The sequence below is a fragment of the Labeo rohita genome, chromosome 25 (assembly GCF_022985175.1).
Source record: "Labeo rohita strain BAU-BD-2019 chromosome 25, IGBB_LRoh.1.0, whole genome shotgun sequence".
NCBI lineage: Eukaryota > Metazoa > Chordata > Actinopteri > Cypriniformes > Cyprinidae > Labeo > Labeo rohita.
In genome coordinates this window covers 7,584,559-7,605,616 of record NC_066893.1, presented here as the reverse complement: position 1 = coordinate 7,605,616, position 21,058 = coordinate 7,584,559, and the positions used below count along the sequence as shown (strand labels likewise).

The 21,058-nt window shown below is 36.1% G+C and overlaps 1 protein-coding gene across 1 annotated transcript; it reads left to right on the top strand.

The window, feature by feature from the left end:
• The first annotated feature begins 874 nt into the window (after positions 1 to 874).
• LOC127157071 (inhibitory synaptic factor 1) lies at positions 875 to 19,285 on the top strand. Its single transcript, XM_051100301.1, has 3 exons — positions 875 to 1,476; positions 1,713 to 2,033; positions 13,534 to 19,285. Exons 2-3 carry the CDS (start codon positions 1,887 to 1,889, stop codon positions 14,116 to 14,118), a joined length of 732 nt encoding a protein of 243 aa, XP_050956258.1. The 5' UTR covers positions 875 to 1,476; positions 1,713 to 1,886; the 3' UTR covers positions 14,119 to 19,285.
• Positions 19,286 to 21,058: the final 1,773 nt, after the last annotated feature.

Below are 21,058 nucleotides of genomic sequence, written 5' to 3'. Positions count from 1 at the left end.
TCCAAACGCTCCAAAAAGTAACAGCACATCTCTCCCCAGCAAGTCTCTCTATTTGAGGTATCATTAATGTTCACAGCACAAATGTTCGTGTTACTTTTCCTTGCTACTTTCATCTTAAATTGCATCTGTTATTCTAGCTGACTGTTCAGCGCCATATGCCTGAATACACTTTTCAAACAACTGCTTGTTTTGTATTAAACCCTGTTGTTTTTTCCCTGATAGTTCTCATCAGAGTTTCCACCAGAGGCACCTAAGAAATAATGAGGGCCTTTGTTTGGGACAAGCCTCGCAGGGTGTTTTGAAGAATCATTATAGAAAGGTAAATTAGAATTTCAAACTTGCTGACACAGTCCCCTGGTCGATTTGTGATTTGAGGAGAGCAACAGGAAAATGAATACAGGAGGCTGAAGCATCTCTTGCACATAATTACGGTTAGGGCGAGCGCTTTCCTGATGTACTCGCGTCTGTCTTCTATTCATTGCCGATCTAAATGGGATAATCTGGTCCGCTTCTATTGCTGCAGAGCCGTCGCATTCACGATTCACGAGCCTGCACTGCAACACTGAATTGAATTAATTTGCTTCCCCAACTGAGGTGGCAAGGGGTTGAAAAGATCTGAGCAGAGAGCGAGCTTGGAAGTGTACATGAATTGATGTGTTTGTCGGAAGTAGGATGGAAGTGACAGGACAAGGGTGAGTGGGACTAAAGGGTAGTGTGTGTACGGTAGCAAGTATGAAAGAGGAGGGAAGAGTTATGGAAGAGAGATCATAGAGAACGAATGCGAGTGTTTGAGGGTGAGTGAATGAGGGAGAGAGAGAGGGAAGGGGGAGGTTTCCTAAGTGCTTAAGCATCAGTGACTGATAGAGGACAACATTGCAAGAGAGGTGTTGAGCATGCATCCGTCTCCACTGTTATCTGAGTGTGTTCAGATGGGGTAGGAGATGCGCTGCACGGTACGGGGGCACAGTGGGAAAAGCCTGGCAACTCTGCGGAAGCTTTTTATAGACATATGGAGCAGCAATAAGTCCAAACGGCATCATTTCTGGACCCAAGCCACAAAAGCCAAGAGAAGACAAGCTATACTGAAATACTGGTGTGGGCTAGCTGAACTGGATATCCGGAACTCTCTTTGTCTCGGGTGATGGTTCTTCATAGCAGTGTCTGTCAGGATTGCCTCTGAGGGAAGCAATTTTTGGCTCGTCCTCCCAGGTGTCACATCGGATGTGTTCTTTTTCTGCCAGCACGATTGGCAGTGTAACTTGTTCTCACTATTCTCAGTGCACTTTTTGGATACATATATTCTTCACATCAAATATTGATGGATCCTGATCTGAAGGCTTTCTCGTCAACGGAAAAGACACTTTATTCTATATGTTTTTGAATAAGCGGAGTTGCGATGGAGGATGCACATGTAGATTTGGAGAATCAGTACAAAGATTGACAGATGTCCCACATAAGGCAGTAGACTGACTTTCGGTATGTCACAAACCTCTCAAAATAGAAGCTCAAAAGGGTGTTTATTTATTTATTTATTTGCTGGCTGTCTTAAGAACAAAGCTTCTTTCATGCCAAAAATGATACCATTTGATTTAATTTTAACATCATACGGAAAAGATCAAAGCTTTGCCGAGAACTGTTTGTTCCAGTGCTGAAACTTTTCCAATTTTCTTGATGCCCTCTTTCTTTTTGAAACTTTTCCTTTTGAATTCTAGATGTTCCTGGACTGATTTCAAAGTTTCCTAACATCAGCAAACAACTATGCTAAGACCAGAGAATGGGTCTTTCATTCAGATAGGATCAAACAACACTGTGGTGGGCTTCAGACATGAAGCCCAGTGTCCTGTCCCCTCCTGGCTGCCGCTGCTGCTGTCGTCCCCATGTGAAGGATGTTTCACGGCACAGCGCTAGGATCATTTGAACCGAGCCAGAGCCCTGACCGGAGAACAGAGATCCGCAGGCACATTAAGATGGTCATGGAACAGCTGGAGGAAGTTCTTGCTGAGCTCAAGGATGTGGCGAAAGAGCTCCGGGAGGTAAAGCACACATTAGCCTGCCTGCTTTGAAGGTTAAGGGAGTGATTTGTTAGAAGGCACAGTCTGATGGGGAGATCTAGGAAGTGAAAGGTTGGAGGTTTTAACCCAAGGATGTCCTGGAGGACCAATGTCTTGCAGAATTTGGCTCCAACCTACCCTAAACCCACTTGCCTGGAAGTCCTTGATTTGCTGGTTCAGGTGAGTTCGATTAGGATTGCCAATCACTGCAGAATGGTGGGCCTACAGGAGCAGGATTGGACATCCCTGTAAGATTTATATTTATATTTATATTTTTACTAAGAAAGGATAGTATTCACAAGGGGTGTCCAAACTGGTTTCTGGAGGGCCACTGTCCTACAGAGTTTCACTCTAACCTGCAAATACACTTGGCTGGAAGTTTCTAGTAATTCTTAAGACCTTGATTTGCTGGTTCAGGTGTGTTCAATTAGGATAGCTAATCACTGCAGGATAGCGGTCCTCCAGGAGCAAGATTTGACATCCCTGTAAGATTTTTATTGAAAAAGTTAAATATGCGCCAGGGTTGTCCAAACTCGGTCCTGGAGGGCTGGCATCCTGCAGAATTTAGCTCCAGTTTGCCTCAACACACCTGTCTGGAAGTTTCTAGTATACCTAGTAGGACCTTGATTAGCTGGTTCAGGAGTGTTTAATTGGGGTTGCAGCTAAACTCTGCAGGACACTGGCCCTCCAGGTCCGAGTCTGGACACCACTGGAACATACTGACATGAAGCAAAGTGGGAGAAAGATGGGGACAAGATCAGAAAATCCAGAGGCAGAACTTGAACTTGAGTCACTCAAAGTGTAACTGTGCAACATGTCCGAGCACTGCCTCTAAGGCTGTCGGCTCCAACAGAACAAATCTTTTTAACCCCACAAAGGGCAATATACAAGCTACCACCATTGCATTCTTAAACAAGGCTAGACCTGAAAGATACTCAAGTATGCAAATGCTTCTAGCTATGCATGACTGATTTCATACATGAAAGAGAAAGTGACATGTAGCCAAGTATGGTGTCTAATACTTGGAATTTGTGCTCTGCATTTGTCCCATCCAAGTGCGGCACCCAGGGAGCAGTTGAGGGTTCGGTGCCTTGCTCAAGGGTCTCACCTCAGTTGTGGTACTGAGGGTAGAAGAGAGCGGTGGTCATTCACTCCCCCCACCTACAATCCCTGCCGGTACAGAGACTTGAGCCCACAACCTTTAGGTTATAAGTCTGTAACAAGTCAAACCATTAGGCCACGACTGGATCATTAGCTGCTTAAATAATACTTTAATAAGAGGCTTTCCTTGTCATTAAAGCTTGGATAACCCCTTATTTACACAAGTCTTTGGAGCTGATCGTGGCCACTCTAGTCAATGCTTATGCTTATACCAGGCACTCCGTGGCTCGTTTTAGTTTCAGCAGCTCTCAGAGCTGCTTCTGTAAAGATAGATGCCTACATCTCCTACAATTAAAATTAATGACTAGTGCGGTGGCTGTGACATATATAACCCTACTAATATCTATTGCCATGACTTATTATGAGAGGAAAAAATTGTTTTAGTCGCATAACATTGGTTAAAGGAAAAGTAATTTACTCAACCCTTGTCATCCACAATCTTCCTGTCTTTCTTTCTTCAGTCATAAAGAAATTATGGTTTTGAGGAAAATATATCAGATATTCTGTGGTGCCTGTGAGTTTGAACTTCCAAAATGCAGTTTAGCTTCAAAGGGCTCTAAACGATCCCAGCTGAGAAAGAAGTGTCTTATAAGCAAAACGATTGGTCATTTTCTAAACAAACTGACAATTTATATACTTTTTAACCTCAAATGCTCATCTTGTTTAGCTCTGCGTGAACTCTGTGTATTCCAGTTCAAGACTGTTACGGTAGGTCGAAAACTCCCATCTCATTTTCTCCTTCAACTTCAAAATCATCCTATGTTGCTGCAGAAGTACCAGCCCAGTGTTTACAAAGTGAACGTGCAAAGAAGATCAGAGATCAAAGGATGATTTTGAAGTTGGTGAAGAAAATAAGATAGGAGTTTTTTGACACACACTAACTGTCTTGAACCGGAATACACAGAATTCACGCAGAGCTAGACAAGACAAGCATTTAAAGTTATAAAGTATATAAATTGTAATTTTTTTTAGAACATAACCAATCGTTTCACTAGATAAGACCCTTCTTCCTTGGCTGGGATTGTTTGGAGCCCTTTGAAGCTGCATTTAAACTGCATTTTGGAAGTTTAAATTCATGAACATCATTGAAGTCCACTATATGGAGAGAAATCCTGAAATGTTTTCCTCAAAAAACAAAATTTTGTTTACAGCTGAAGAAAGACATTAAGATCTTGGATGACAAGGGGGTGAGTAAATTATCTGTACATTTTTGTTCTGGAAATGAACTTCTCCTTTAATGGAAACACCGTTATTTTGCAACAGTGTTTTATCAACATTTAGAAAACATCGCAAAAGTTTTGCGGAAATCTGTAATGGAAAATAACCTGGTGTTGCATTCCGAAATTTGCTGAAAGCAATTCATAGCACAACGCAAGACTCTATTAGCATTCTCAAAGTTGCTGTACCATTGTAAAAAATGACACCCAAAGTTACCTAAACACTCTGCTGGTAACTAGTAACCCAAGAATGATAGGACTGCAATCTTGCAATGCATTTGCGTTAATGTTTGTAAGTTCTGGCCTAAATGCGACTACTGACTAACTACACAAAAACCAATAGACACAAAAACAGTGGGCACTTTCATAAACATACACAAGGTCACAAACACATTCATGTCCACCTAGCGGCTGTTTACTGGACAGCTTGTCACCCAAACAGCAACCAACAGATAGATTAACAAGGAGAAGGACTTGCAGGATGACACCCCCATACAAGCAAGATGTCATCTGTGATGCCTAATTATCACCCGGCGAATCAGACAATGGGCCGGCATGCGCATCTGATTTCCTCATCTTCTCACCTGTCAACGTCTCATCTCTTTCGCGGTTATCTCCCTTTGTGCTGGGCGACTGCTTTCAGCATTATGTGAGAGGACATCTCCTTAATTAATCTCTTTCCTCGGGTGGATATCTATCTGCCTCATTACTGTCACCGAGTCTATGAGTGGCCCAGACTGGCATTTGTCTCATCATCTCAGTCACAGCTCCGCTGGATTTGTCTCATTCGTCTCCTTGGCCAAGTTCAGGCATCACCGGTAGCTCTGCCGCTCTTGCCTGAGTTAACACCTCCATCTGTCACTCACACCTTGCAGCAGAGCCTTATTGTTACTACTGACATCTTGTTATGGTTATTAGTTTTGCCACACGCTCATCTGTCTTTCAGCTGTCTCTTATTCCATGGATAACAGCCAAAACATTTGTCACGACTCTGAATTCTTTGCTGCCAAGTGTAACCAGTACACTGCTCACTTACAGACCCTCACTTAATCTACACACTAGAATTATGATGTCTAAAGTTCTGTTTGTATTCATGTAATTAAATAACTTGGCTAAATTGACCATGCTTTCAGCTAGCACTAAAAGTGTAGTTCTGTTTAAATCACGGTTAAATCAATTCTGTAGAATTCTACCGATTTCCCGCCAAAAACAGCACATGCACAGATCCCATATGGGCCTTGTTTATACTCTATTCATATATGAAATATATCAACAATTCATCATTTTTTAACCAGACAGACTTTTATTTTCATTATTTATAGCACAATGGTGTAAACAACATTGATCGGGAAGGTAATTCTGATTGAAAATGGCAGTTGCTAAGCTACAAGATTTTAATAAGTTGCCAAGCTAAACTTTTAAAAAAAGTTTTTAAATTAGTTTTGTAGTGTTGCTTTTTCAAAAGTGCTTAAATCCTCAATAATCAAAAATATATAAATAAAGAAAAAACCTACCATCACACTAAAGAATAAAGTGAGTAGAACTAAGTTAGAAGAACTATATTTCATCAGAATACATGGCTACAGTTAAGGTGCTTTTTTACCATGCATAGTTAACTAGCCAAACCTTGAGATCTTTTCGTAAACAGCATTACTGTAGCCAAACAGTAAAGCATGCTGCTAGCAAAACCAAGGCTGGCTTATATAACATATACCTTGAATGCCACAGAAGTCATTTTGGATTAAAACGTCTGCCAAATGCATAAATATATATGTAGATAGATATGATAATGTATACAGAGATTATTTTCAAAGCAAATATATACGGGGAAGGCAGCAATACGTGATGAAAAATGTATGAGGTTAGCATCTGTTTTTGAATCTAATGGTTTCTATCAGATGTTTTCGAGTTTCCAGTCAGACTCCAGGTGAAAATCAATTGCTTAAGAAGCCCAATGGTGGTGATGGGTCTGTTTTTTTACCGCTTTCAAATCAGACTTCCCCTCAGAAAGTTTAAATTGGTCAAATGCTTGTTCTGACTCGCACTCTGTTCCAAACACATTTTGTTTAAAAGCCTTCTGGGAGTGTTTGCCAATTATCTGACTCTAAGACCCGGGGTTCTGCAGGTAAGATGACTGTGAGACAAATCGGATAAAAAAAAAAAGTATGGGTTGTAACTTTTAGAATGGCATGGGATTTGTTGCACCAGCTACTTAATTAGATTTAGATAGGGGATCCAAACAATCTTCCAAATGGAATGTCTTTTGTTTTGCTTTTTTGGTTCTTTATTATAAGTTCTGAAACATATAACTGTATTTTGTAAAACATCTGTTAAGAAGTAGAATAGAACAAGAATAGGAGTGAATAGATATTAAATGTCTGAAATGGTACAAGAAAGTCTTAATTGTGATTTCAAGAGGTCTTAAATTTTTGGACAGAATGGCACGAATTGTGGTATGGCTTAATGTGATGATTAAATATCAAAAGGATATGATTTCATTGAATTAATATGAGCACTGCACGTGCTGCACTGTTTTGTGTACAGCCGTTAGCGGAAAACCACTATATTGGTGACGTTTCAAAAGCGCCACCTGCTGGCAGAGAATGAATTAGCATTTTTAATAAGCCCATTTTTTTTTTTTTTTTTTTTTTTACGCAGAAAATGCTGTTGTAAATGTATGGAAGCCCATTTTCCACCACTGAATAAAAATAATTTGGTTAGGGAGTCGGGCTTGTAATCGAAAGGTTGCGGGTTCGAGTCCCAGGTCCGGCAGGGATTGAAGGTGGAGGGAGTGAATAATCAGTGCTCTCTCCACCCTTTGGAGTCCCTTAAGCAAGGCACCGATCCCCCAACTGCTCCCCAGGCGCCGCAGTGATAGCAATATGGCTGCCCACTGCTCCGGGTGTGTGTTCACGGTGCGTGTGTGCGTGTTTGTTGATTACTCACTACTATGTGTGTGCACTTGGATGGGTTAAATGCAGAGCACCAAATTCTGAGTGTGGGTCACCATACTTGGCCTCACGTCACGTCCTTTCCTTTTCCTTCCTAATTATGACTTTTTATCTTACAATTCTGCCTTTTTTCTTGCATTTGAGTTTATATCTCAAAGTTCAGACTTTTTGTCTTGCAATTGTGAGTTTATTTCTCACAGTTCTGATTTTTTCTCAGAACAGTGAGATTACATCTCATTTTCTTACAATTGTGAGTTTATATCTCACAATTTACACTTTTTTCTCGCAACTATTAGTTTATATATCACAGTTTTGACTTTTTTTCTTGCAATTGTGAGTTTATATCTTACAATTCACACTTTTTCCTTCCATTTGTGAGTTTATATCTCACAATTCAGACTTTTTTCTCACAATTGTGAGTTTGTCACATTTCAGACTTTTTTCTTGCAATTGTGAGATTATACCTCACAATTCACACTTTTCTCACAATTGTTAGCCTATATATCACAGTTTTGACTTTTTTTCTTGCAATTGTGAGTTTATATCTCACAAACTTTTTTTTCTCACATTTGTGTGTTTATATATCAAAATTCAGACTTTTTCTCACAACTGTGAGTTTATATCTCACAGTTTTCACAGTTTTGACTTTCTTTTTTCGCAATTGTGAATTTATATCACACAGAATTTTTATATCTCACGGTCCTGACTTTTTCCTCACAATTGTGAGTTTATATCTAACAGTTTTGACGTTTTTTCTTGCACTTGTGAGTTTATTCCTCACACTTCTGACATTTTTGTCACAATTGAGAGTTTATCTTATAGTTCTGCCTTTTTTTTTTGTTTTACCTTTTTCACAGAATTGTGAGATATAAACTCAATACTGAGAAATTAAGCCAGAACTGCATGATCTAAACTTGCAAGAGTTATAATGTCAGAATTGCAAGATTTAAACTCGCAAATGTGAATTATTTTTCTCAGAAATGCATGATATAAACTCACAATTTTGACTTTTTTCTCTTCTCTTTTTTCTCTTCAATTCTGACTTTTTAACACACAATTTGCGAGTAAATAATTATTTTTTTTATCATGCTAAAATATGTTACAGTTGAATATTATTATTATTATTATAGAGATATTTCCTTTTATTAATAAATAAATGAATAAAATATTATTAAAGATAAAAATTATTATATAATTGCACAACTGCAATTTTAATCATTATTATTAATATTTTATTTTTGAATAAACAGAAATATATAATTGCAACACATATAATTTGTTCTACCTGTTTTTTAATTAAATAATACACATACAGTTTTAGTTCTTATGCATTTGGCAGCCACTTTTATCCAAGTGAACTTTGTGCATCATGCACACCGTGGGATTCGAACCCAAATCCCTAGTGTTGCATGCATCATGCAGTTACTGGTCTACAGAAATGTGTGTCATCTGCATGCATACAAGTGCCCAGCACACAGCAAGAGCACTAGCTATTTGTTATGGGCAGTGCCTCCTACAACAATCACGACATTTGGGGATTTCTATAGGTCAGCATTTCTGCTTTGGAAGGTGTGCAAGGCTTCTCAAGTCAAACTGTCCTTCACAAAGTAGCAATTGTTTCAGCCTCAGTCTCAATCGAGCGACCCTCTGATCTCCGATCAGTTAGCGCACGGTTGGCAGGAATGCATTAAACATGAAGCGTCTGACAGTAGCGCACAGGGCACAACCCCACGAGAGATGATCTAATACCTCCTCCAGACAGGAACCTTTCGGTGCAGTCCCAAAAAATGTATCTCTCTGATAACCGTACGGCGCTTATCGCACTTGGCAGGGTTTGATACATACTCGCAAATACAGTGCATAATGTTTGCACTGCATTGTTTGCGTATAATGTGTGCTTTCGAGCAGCAGGTGCGCTGTGAATGGATATTCGAGCTGTTGAATGCCTGTCATTTGGGCTCTTCCTGTTTACGTTTGACTGCTCATTATCAAATCTCGAGAGCCAACAGCCTGTGGCTCTCCGCTGAATAGCCAAACTGCTATATCATAAATGCAATTGAATATGATGAGAAAGTTTGGCAGCAGCAAAGCACTGAGCTCATCGAAATCAGAAGCAGCAAACCACAGAACGAGCTGTCATTAATAACTGTGGGATTTCAATCCAAGCAGTGCTTTATCATCAAAATCCTTAGGAATCAAACATAACTACATCATAAATAACATACTAAGATGCTTAATATTGACAAGGGGCAACATAATGGCTTTGTAGTGCGGTCATGTGATTTCAATCTGAACGGTATTGCATCATATATAACTATTTATGCATGTTATGATCTGATTACAATCTTCAGAGAGACTTTATGATCTGCAGGATCGCTACGCCCGTGCTTTGTTTTGTCTCTGATTTGCGAGCGCCAGCCTTGAGACCCTGCTCAGAAAAAGAGCCGGGTAAAGCAAGAGAAGGAATATTGATAAGCGTATGGTTGAGATCTTATGTAAGATGCAGTTACTAGCACAGCAGGAGGACAAATTCCCTTCAGCACAAACAGATATTAAATATTCCAGTGCCAGTGGGTGAAATGGGGTGAGATGGAACACATCAAGATGGAAAGGATAGAACTATATATATATATATATATATACTCAGACATATATTACTCATTTATGGCTTAAGCTCAGCCACAAGTACAGTATGAAACCATAGACATTTTACAGAAAATACTGTGGAATGTCTTGGTGTTTTCAACAAACTAGAGAAAATAGTTCTAAATGGAATTCCAGTGTGTTGCTAAGTCATTTGGAGTGATTTTATTGCTGATACTAGGGTGTTCTTAGTGGTTGTTTACTAGCTGTAGTTAAAGAGTGAACCCCAAAATCTCTATAATATTCTGTTGAAAAGGTATGGCATTAGTTTGTACTTCAAAAATAGGATTTTTACAGGTAACTCTAATGGCAATTCATAACTATCAAACATTTTGGCCAGTTGATGTGTAATTTTGTAGAGCTGAGTATTGACACAAATTTCAGGATTCGATTCCTATTCACAACCTTGCGATTAGATTCAATACTGATTTCTTAATATATCAATATTTTCTCAAGGAAAAAAAAATCTCTCAACTAATGCTGGAAAACATACATGGAATCAGTTGGTACTACATTACTATAATATTGAAGGTTAAAATGATAAACTGATTTGTATACAAACACTTAAATTACACTCTATAATAATAAAGTTATAACTTTACAATTACCTAATAATATTTCTACTCCAATTTGTTTTTAAAAATATAAAAAAACTTTATTCAAACATAAATTAAATATTGTAAAAACTATATGGTGCATATATTTAGTAAAATGCTCCTCTCTAGAGTTCATTTTTACAAGTTTATGGTCAGCTTTATGCTCAAAACCTTTAGACTTCATTCTCAAAATATTTTGACTCTTTTTTCGGAATTTCTAATTTATTCTCGAAATATGTCAAGTTTATTGTGGAAATATTTTGACTATCTCATAGTATTTCAACTTTATTCTTGTTATTTTGACTTTATTCTTGAAACATTTTCACTTTATTCTCATAATTTCGACTTTATTCTCATAATTTCAACTTTATTGTCTAAATATTTTGACTTTATCTCATTGTATTTCAACTTTATTCTTGTTATTTTGACTTTATTCTCATAATTTCGACTTTATTCTCATAAATTTTTACTTTATTCTCAAAAATTTTTGACTTTATTCTCGAAATATTTGGACTTTTTTCTCAATTTCAACTTTATTCTTGAAACATTTAGACTTTATTCTCGTAATTTCGAGTTTATTCTCAAAATATTTCAACTTTATTCTCATAATTAAATTCAGATGTTTTTATTCATACATTTTTGTACAGCCTGCTTATGCCCCACAAACTAAATCTCACAGAAAAACTTTTAACATGGTGGTGATTTCATATAAACGAATAATGTAAATTGTACTAAAACGTACAATTTCTATTCTATTTTTTGTAAATTAGTTCTTTGAAGGGTTAGTTCACCCAAAAATGAAATTTCTGTCATTAATTACTCACCCTCATGTCGTTCCAAACCCATAAGAACACAACTTAAGATTAAAGGAGAAGTCCACTTCCACCCCTTGTCATCAAAGATGTTCATGTCCTTCTTTCTTCAGTCGTAAAGAAATTATATTTTTTGAGGAAAACATTTCAGGATTTTTCTCCATATAGTGGACTGATATGGTGCCCCGAGTTTGAACTTTCAAGATGTAGTTTAAATGCGGCTTCAAACGATCACAAATGTGGTTGTAAACGATCCCAGCCGAGAAAGAAGGGTCTTATCTAACATAACGATCGGTTATTTTCATAAAAATAGTGCAATTTATATACTTTTTAATGCCAAAAGCCCGTCTTGTCTCACTCTGCCAGGACTTTTTTCCAGTTTGTGACAGTTAGGGTATGTCAAAAAACTCCCATCTCATGTTCTCCCTCAACTTCAAAATCGTTGTTTTACCTGTTTTGTTAAGGGTGTTTGATCTTCTTTGCATGTTCACTTTGCAAAGACTGGGTCGGTACCTCTCCAGCGATGTAGGATGATTTTGAAATGATTTTTGACACAAGTTTTTCGACATACCCTAACTGTCTTGAGTCAAAATACACAGAGTTCATGGAGAGAAAGGCAAGACAAGCATTTGAGAATAAAAAGTATTTAAATTGTATTTTTTTTTTTAATGTAAATAACCGATCGTTTTGCTAGATAAGACCCTTCTTCCTCGGCTGAGATCATTTACAACAGCATTTGGGATCGTTGACTGGCTGAAATGTTTTCCTCAAAAAACATAATTTGTTTACGACTGAAGAAAGAAAGACATGAACATTGTGGATGACAAGGGGGTGAGTAAATTATTCATAAATTGTTGTTCTGGAAGTGGACTTCTCCTTTAAGCTTTCTGACCCTGCATAGACAGCAATGCAAATTGCCCCATTCAAGGCCCAGAAAGGTAGTAAGGACGCAGTTTAAATAGTCAATGTGACATCAGTGGCTCAACCATAATGTTATGACGCTATGACAATACTTTTTGTGTGCAAAGAAAAACAAAGTTAGGACCACAATTGTCAAATAAAGTCATGATTTTTTTTTTCTTCGCACACAAAAAGTATTCTCATAGCTTCATAATATTACAGTTAAACCACTGATGTCACATGGACTATTTTATCGATGTTCTTACTTCCTTTCTGGGCCTTGAAACAAGTCAGTTGCGTTGCTGTCTATGCAGGGTCAGAAAGCTCTCGGATTCATCAAAAATATCTTAATTTGTGTACTGAAGATAAACGAATATCTTACACGTTTGGAACAACATGAGGGTAATTAATGTCAGAATTTTCATTTTTGGGCCAGTACAAATTAAATCTTGAAAATCTTAATTTAATGATGTGCAGTCCACTTAAATTTGTAAAACAAGATATTTAGGTCATTTCTGTTGTTACATGACACACTTTTTTAAACTAAACCTGACGTGCTTTTCATGGGACTTCATGCGGAGAGCAAATATTGAAAGCAAGTGTAATTTTCTACATTTTTGAGCCAGAGGAAAAAGAGGGAAACTTGTAAATACTTAATGCTCTGTTATAATGGGATTCAGAAGGGTTTTTATATTGGTATTTGGGGGTTTACATTATGCTGAACACTGGAGATTGTGCTAATGTTGAGTACGGCTACATAAATCCTGTATTTAATATTGGTTTACTTAAAGGATTAGCTTACTCCTGATAATTTACTCACCCCCATGTCATCCAAGATGTTCATGTCTTTCATTTTTCAGTCGAAAAGAAATTAAGGAAATTGAGGAAAACATTCCAGGATTTCTCTCCATGGGGATCAATGGGTTGAAGGTCTAAATTGAAGTTTCAATGCAGCTTCAAAGAGCTCTACACAAACCTAGCCAAAGAATAAGTGTCTTATCTAGTGAAACAACCAGTTGTTTTCTAAAAAAAAATACAAATTTATATACTTTTTAACCACAAATGCTCATCTATATGGACATAGTGTAGGTGTGAAAAGACATGAGGGTGAGTAAACGATGACAGAATTATTAGGAGAACTTAGAGTGTTATATAACGGCTTTTTCCAGATGTACTTAATGTTTTCTTTTTCTTTTATTCAGGTTGTGGCACAAATTGACAAGTTAACATCAGATATCGACCTCGACTCAGACGATGACCTGACACTAGTGTGTTGCAGCGAGGACCGTAGTGACCTCTTGCTCAATGAGACATTATCCGACAACCACTTACTGCACAATCCTCTGCTAGACACGGTCCGCAACCCCACCACAGCCAAGAAACAAGAATTAGAGCTGTACCGCAGAAGCTGTGGAGACTTGCCTGCCCTCAATGGACCATTAAAGGCCTCAAACAGCCCTAAAGCCTCCTGGCTCTTTGGATCTGGAGGACAGCTCCATTACTACGACAAGACGCTATATCACGCTTTATGCTGTGACGATGATGATTATGACGAAGATAGAGGTAGAAGGAGATCGTCGAGGCTATCGTCCACCGATTCTGTATTTTCATCTTCACCTCCGAGGTTTCTGACACCTAGATGCAACCGTAAAACTTACTCCAGCCCGGACTCGAAGAAAATAGCTTTACGTAGCTGCAGTACGCAAACTGTTTCTGATAAAAGCACACAAACTCACTTCCCATACATTCCAGGCAAGCAAAGAGCTTCGAGTGACTACAAGAACTGAAACATTCCACAAAGACTTAGAATAGATAACCCAAAACGAAACATCTGTCATTAATTTTTCACCCTCATGCTGCTCTGAAACCATGACTTTCTTGCTTCTGTGGAATGCAGAAGGTGAATTTTCTCAAAATAATCCAAGTGAGAAAGAACTGGGTATGTGAAGCTGCAAAATGAACAAAAAAAAAGTCATGAACATAAAAATAGTCAACATGTATGGAAGCCCGTTTCCACCACTGAATAAAAAATAAATAATAGGTATTGTGCATTATTTTTTTTTTCACAATTTTGAGTTTACATCTCGCAATTCTTATATTTTTTCAGAACTGCACAATACAAACCTGTAATTCGGACTTTTTTTCTCAGAATTGTGAGACATAACACGCAATTTAAAGTTATTTTTCTCAAAATTCTGACTTTTTTCACGCAATTGAGAGTTTATCACAATTCTGACTTTTTTTTTGCAATTCTGTTTTTTTTCAGAATTGCATGACAAACTCGCAATTGTGAGAAAAAAGTCTGAATATATCACAATTCTTTTTTCATAATTGCATGATATAAAGTCGCACTTGTGAAAAAAAAGTCTATACATATTGCAATTCTGACTTTTTTCTTGCAATTGCGACTTTATATCTCTCTTTTCCTCAGAATTGCATGATATAAACTCGCAATTCTGACTTTTTTCTCGCAATTCTTTTTTTTTCGCGTAATTGCAAGTTTATATCTCGCAACTTTTTTCTTGCAATTCTGACTTTTTTTCTCAAAATTGCATGACATAAACTCGTAATTGTGAGAAAAAATAAACAGAATATATTGCAATTTTTTCTCGGAATTGCGAGTTTATATCTTGCCATTCTGGCTTTTTTTCTCGCAATTCAAACTTTTTGCTGCAATTCTGACTTTTTTCTCAGAATTGCGAGATATAAAATCTTAATTATGGGATATAAACTCACAATTCTGACTTTTTTCTTGCAATTGTGAGGTTACATAAAGCAATTCTGATTTTTTTCGCAATTCTGACCTTTTTTTCTCCCAATTGCGAGTTTATACATCGCATTTTTTTTTTTTTTTTTTTTTTTTTTTTTTTTGAATTGCATGATATAAACTTGCAATTGCAGATTATAAAGTCAGAATTGTGAGATTAAAACGTGCAATTCTGACTTTTTTCTCACAGTTCTGACTTTTTTCTTCAGAATTGTGTGATATAAATTTGCAATTGTGAGTTATAAAGTCCAGTCAAACTCGCAGTTTTATCAATTTTGTGTTGCAAAGTCAGAACTGTCAGATATAAACTCGCAATTCTCAGAAAAAAGTCATAATTGCGAGTTTATATCAGAATTTGGAGTTTATATATGGCAATTCCGAAAAAAAAGTCTTGTATTGAATTGTGTGATAAAAAGTTGCAATTACCGAAAACGGCCTTCCATACATATGACTCATTCACTGCATTTAAAATCCTCTGAATATACACTATGGCCAAAAGTCTGGAATAATTAAGATTGTTCAATGTATTTGAAAGTCTCTTCTGCTCACCAAGGCTGCATTTATTTGATGTAAAGTACAGTAAAACATTATTTTAAAAAGTTAAATATTATTACAATTTAATGTCTTTAACGTCTTTTCTGTTACTTTTGATCAATTCAGTGCATCCTTGGTGAATGCAAGCATTCATTTCTTTCTTTCTTCCTTCTTTGTTGGATCTTTTCAGAGAATATGTTCATTCATTTCACAATACCAGTCTGAATGATTCATTCTTTAATCAGAGCTACTTTTATGATATTTTAACAAAACTTTCATGATGCCTTTGTCCTTTTTGAAGCTTGAAACATGGAAAAGAGTGACCAAAATATCTCCTTTGTGTTCATCTGAAGAATGAAAGTCAGTGAAATGACATGAGGGCGAATAAATGAACAGAATTTTCATTTTGGGCTGAACTAATCGTTTAAATTAGTTTGAAATGATTTTGAACTGTGCCATCTGTATTTATAAAATGTTCAGGTCAATATTTATGATAATGAATTACCGTCACGGAAAAACCTCAGTTCTCGTGGAGTTTGCAAAGAACAATTTAAACATCGTTTTAGATTCATTACAAGACATTATACCAATATCGAAACAATCATGCATCTCAGCAAAACATTAACACCAGTCCAAAGCCCCCTAAAGAGTGAGAATTGGTTTCGGTCACACCCACACTGTGCGGTAAATAGACACAGTTAAATTAACCAAGTGCTACACTTCCCCAAAGAATTACTAGAATATAAATAATGTGCTTTATATTAGGCTGTTATGTCTGAAAAACCCCAAGTAAATTCTGAATAAAATTATGAATACAACTTCCTGCCAGACGCTTCATTCCGAATCATCTTCCTCTCACCAGGACGTTAATTACTAAAACTGTTTTTCCTGTGATGTATGCACAAGTTTACTATGGTAACCATAGCTGTGACAAAAAAAAACTGCCTCATTAGCCATTGCCACTAAAATAAAAGTGAACAATAAAGTTTTTCAGTGTTTAAAGTAGACGCATTTATTCGCGACGGTTACTAAAGCTCATATTTGCATATAAGGCTCATATTGGATGATTACTGCCATAATCAGCGTTAATGATTTGAACAATCCTCTAACTGTGTTACATTTTGCTGTGGAGCTCATACTGCAAGGTCTATACTATAGACATGAATGATGCCTCAAATAAGGTGTTATTACTTTTCTAAGCAATCATATCTGTAGACTTGTTTTATCTTAAAACCATAACATCAAATAAACTTGCAAGAAACAACCAAAACTCCAAAACAATAAATTAAAAACCATTTAGAACCAAAAAACAACATCCAGGCAACATCCACTCACACTTTCTAAAGAAACTACACTGACCAAAATTATAAACGCAACACTTTTGATCTAAGACTTTTTCTATGTACACAAAAGGCCTATTTCTCTCAAATATTGTTCACAAATCTAAATCTGTGTTAGTGAGCACGTCTCCTTTGCCGAGATAATCCATCCACCTCACAGGTGTGGTCTATCCGGGAACTTTGTACAGATCCTTGCAAAATGGGGCCGTGCGTTATTATGCTGCAACATGAGGTGATGGTCATGGATGAATGACACAACAATGGGCCTCAGGATCTCGTTACGGTATCTCTGTGCATTCAAAATGCAATCAATAAAATGCACCTGTGTTCATTGTCCATAACATACACCTGCCCATAACATACACCTGACCATACCATAACCCCACCACCACCATGGGCCACTCGATCCAAAATGTTGACATCAGCAAACCGCTCACCCACACGACTCCATACACGCTGTCTGCCATCTGCCCCGTACAGTGAAAACCGGGATTCATCCATGAAGAGAACACCTCTCCAAAGTGCCAGATGCCATTGAATGTGAGCATTTGCCCACTCAAGTCTGTTATGACGACGAACTGCAGTCAGGTCGAGACCCCGATGAGGACGACGAGCATGCAGATGAGCTTCCCTGAGACAGTTTCTGACAGTTTGTGCAGAAATTCTTTGGTTATGCAAACCGATTGTTGCAGCACCTGTCCATGTGGCTGGTCTCAGACGATCTTGGAGGTGAAGATGCTGGATGTGGAGGTCCTGGGCTGGTGTGGTTACATGTGGTCTGCGGTTGTGAGGCCGGTTGGATGTACTGCCAAATTCTCTGAAACGCCTTTGGAGACGGCTTATGGTAGAGAAATGAACATTCAATTCACGGGCAACAGTTCTGGTGGACATTCCTGCAGTCAGCATGCCAATTGCACACTCCCTCAAAACTTGCAACATCTGTGGGATTGTGCTGTGTGATAAAACTGCACATTTTAGAGTGGTCTTTTATTGTGGCCAGCCTAAGGCACACCTGTGCAATAATCATGCTGTCTAATCAGCATCTTGATATGCCACACCTGTGAGGTGGATGGATTATCTTGGCAAAGCAGAAGTGGTCACTAACGCAGATTTAGACAGATTTGTGAACAATATTTGAGAGAAATAGTCTTTTTGTGTACATAGAAAAAGTCTTAGATCTTTGAGTTCAGCTCATGAAAAATGGGGCAAAAACAAAAGTGTTGCGTTTATAATTTTGGTCAGTGTACATAAATCTGATGATGTTTTTACATCTATAAATGACTCCCTTTGTGTTCTGATGAAGAAAAGAACCATTTTCAAAAGATATGGCTAAATAAACAACAACAGAATTGTAATTTTTGGGTGTACTGTCTCTTTAAGGCTTATTTTGTAAGGATAAAATGCCCAGCGGTGTCTGTAATCATAAGTGTCGACAGTACAGCGGGTCAGACGGAGGAAATTAATTAAGAGGCAAGATTCAATGTCCGTGGTGTCAAACGCATTTGTTGTGCCATGTCTGAACTTTGACATTGCTGGCTTATTGCTTCAAAAGACCTCACAAGGCCGTGATCTGAGTTCATCTGTCAGTGTGAGTGAGGTAATTTAATTGGAGTCTAAATCATAAAGCTTTACCTCGGGCCCATTTCAACTAGAGATGACTGTTACGCAATCATCTATAATAAAAAGCCAATCACTGAAACTGCCTTCAAGGGACACTGTGCAGTTCTTTTTATAGAATACCTTTTAATCCTCTATACAAGTAAAGACCAATTATAACTAAGGCAAACACAAGGTTAAAGAGTAGAGTCTAGTGAATAGAGAATAGTGCACTCAACATTGCTAATATTGTGGTAACATTGAAATGAACTGCAATTATTAATATTAGTTATTCATATAGTGCTTTTGTTAGAAATTGTATTAATCTTCTTTGATCAAACTTAGATTTATTTTGTATTTCTTTGTTTTTTTAGATTATGTTTTTATTTATTTTTTTTGGAAAAGCAATACATTATGTATAGAGCAGTGTTATTGTAGTCTATTTTTAGTATTAGTATTTATAGTTTTTGTTAATATTTTGAATTTGATTTGATTTTATTTATTTATTATTTTTTTTAAGATTTTTTTGTAAAAATATTCTGATCCGTTATATATGTATGTATGTATAAATATAAATATTTATATATAATTCAAAATTTTGTTTTTATTGTTACATTTTTCAGAGTATTTTTGTATAAAAATATTCAAAATATTAGATTTAATTTTTCATTTATTTATTTAGTTAATGCATCTTATTTAATCAACCTGACTAAATTTCTTTACACCAGTGATATTTTAGCATCTATAGTCTATTTTTAGTATTAGTATTTATAGTTTGTTTTAATATCTTCACATTTTGAATTTAATTTTATTTATTTATTGATTTATTTAATTAATTAATTTATTTATTAATTGTTTTTTTTTTTTACGTATTCTGATCCGCATGCACAAAATATTAGATTTGTTTTTTATTTATTTTTAGACTTTATTTTGCTAAATATTATTTTTTATTTATTATTTAAAGATTTTTTTTAAAAGATAATTTTAGCACTTCAACATAAAAGATATATTTATATATATTTTATACAAAAACAAAATCTGATATATATATATATCAGATTTTGTTTTTGTATAACATATTCAAAATATTATATTTTATTTCTTTATTTTTTCTTTTTAGATTTTTTATTAAAAAATATTTTAGCACTTCAACAAAAAAGAAAGAGAAATTGTTTTTTTTGCAATTTATAATATTTTTATTAGTATTAATATTGTTTTTCTTATTAATTAATTAATTGTAACATTTATAGTCTATTTTTAGTTTTAGAATTTTTAGTTTTTGTCAATATTTAGAATTTTATTTTATTTATTTAGATTTTTTGTGAAAATATGCTGATACATTATATATATACATTTATATATGCTTATATATACATTTATATATATAATGCAAAATATTAGATTTTAAAAAAAAAAAAATGTTTAGCACTTAGAACTGTTACCTTCGCAATTAGCTGAAATAATTCTATGTTTGATTATGATTTGATGTTCATTAAATATGTTTATGGTTTCAGCTCAGATCAGATAGAAATAGCAACTGCACAGTTTCACAATGTTGCATACTGCTTACAAAGTCTTTTCTTTTTAACCAAAATACATTATAACCAGCCTCCTGTTCATGCTGTTCTCGTCAGATTTCCTTCCACTAGGGGATCCTTTCTCCTGATACTGGATTATTGCAGTTGTTATTAAAATGGTTACACTCAATAGTGATTATATGCGGCAGGCTGTGGAAGTTGGTTCCATGTTAAGGACTTCCAACAAGACACGACCTGCCTGCAATGTGGCTCTGTGCCTGAAACTGTTGGAGCTGAGAATTACTCTGTGAAAGTTGGTCCTGTGACAGAACATGGAGCTTGAGACAGTTGTTCCTGAATACACGCTGACACTGTGTAAACATCTTTACACTTATACTGACCTTGCCGAGCTCAGTAGTTTCACTCTGTTATGGGTGAACAGGTAAAATTCTGGGTTAGGCTTAGTAATGAGGTCGGCATAAAAGAAAACTCATCTGTTTTCCAAATGCATGTTGTTGATCGTATTGTTAAACATATTTGTTCATCTGTGTTTCACTTCTTATTTTTTGACTTTAGAATTTTTCATCAAAATGCCAAAACATTCCAGTGGACTACAGTGCTCTTGCACACGAGTTTTGTCAAATCATTTAAACACTTTTCTGTTTACAGTACAACTGTTTGGTTAGTAAGTCTCAATTTTTAACAATAAGAAATTTAGAAAATATGTATTTGTTGTGTTTATATTACTCTTACAAATTAAAGATATGATAATAAACAAATCTTATTTCAAATTATATTTTTCACCGAGATGGCCAATTACACTGTAAAAAATAAAAAACACAATTTCTTGAGTCAGCTTAAAATAATTTGTTACCCTGCTGCCTTAAAATTTTAAGTTCAGTCAATTCAAATAAGTTTATTCAACTTAAAATGTTAAGTTGTACTAAGTAACAACTTATATATTTGTGTTTGC

Excerpts from the sequence above, each read along its gene's own strand:
- LOC127157071 (XM_051100301.1), top strand. The coding sequence starts at position 1,887 with ATGTTTCACGGCACAGCGCTAGGATCATTTGAACCGAGCCAGAGCCCT. Across the intron at positions 2,034-13,533 it reads TGGCGAAAGAGCTCCGGGAG|GTTGTGGCACAAATTGACAA; the intron begins GTAAAGCACACA and ends TCTTTTATTCAG.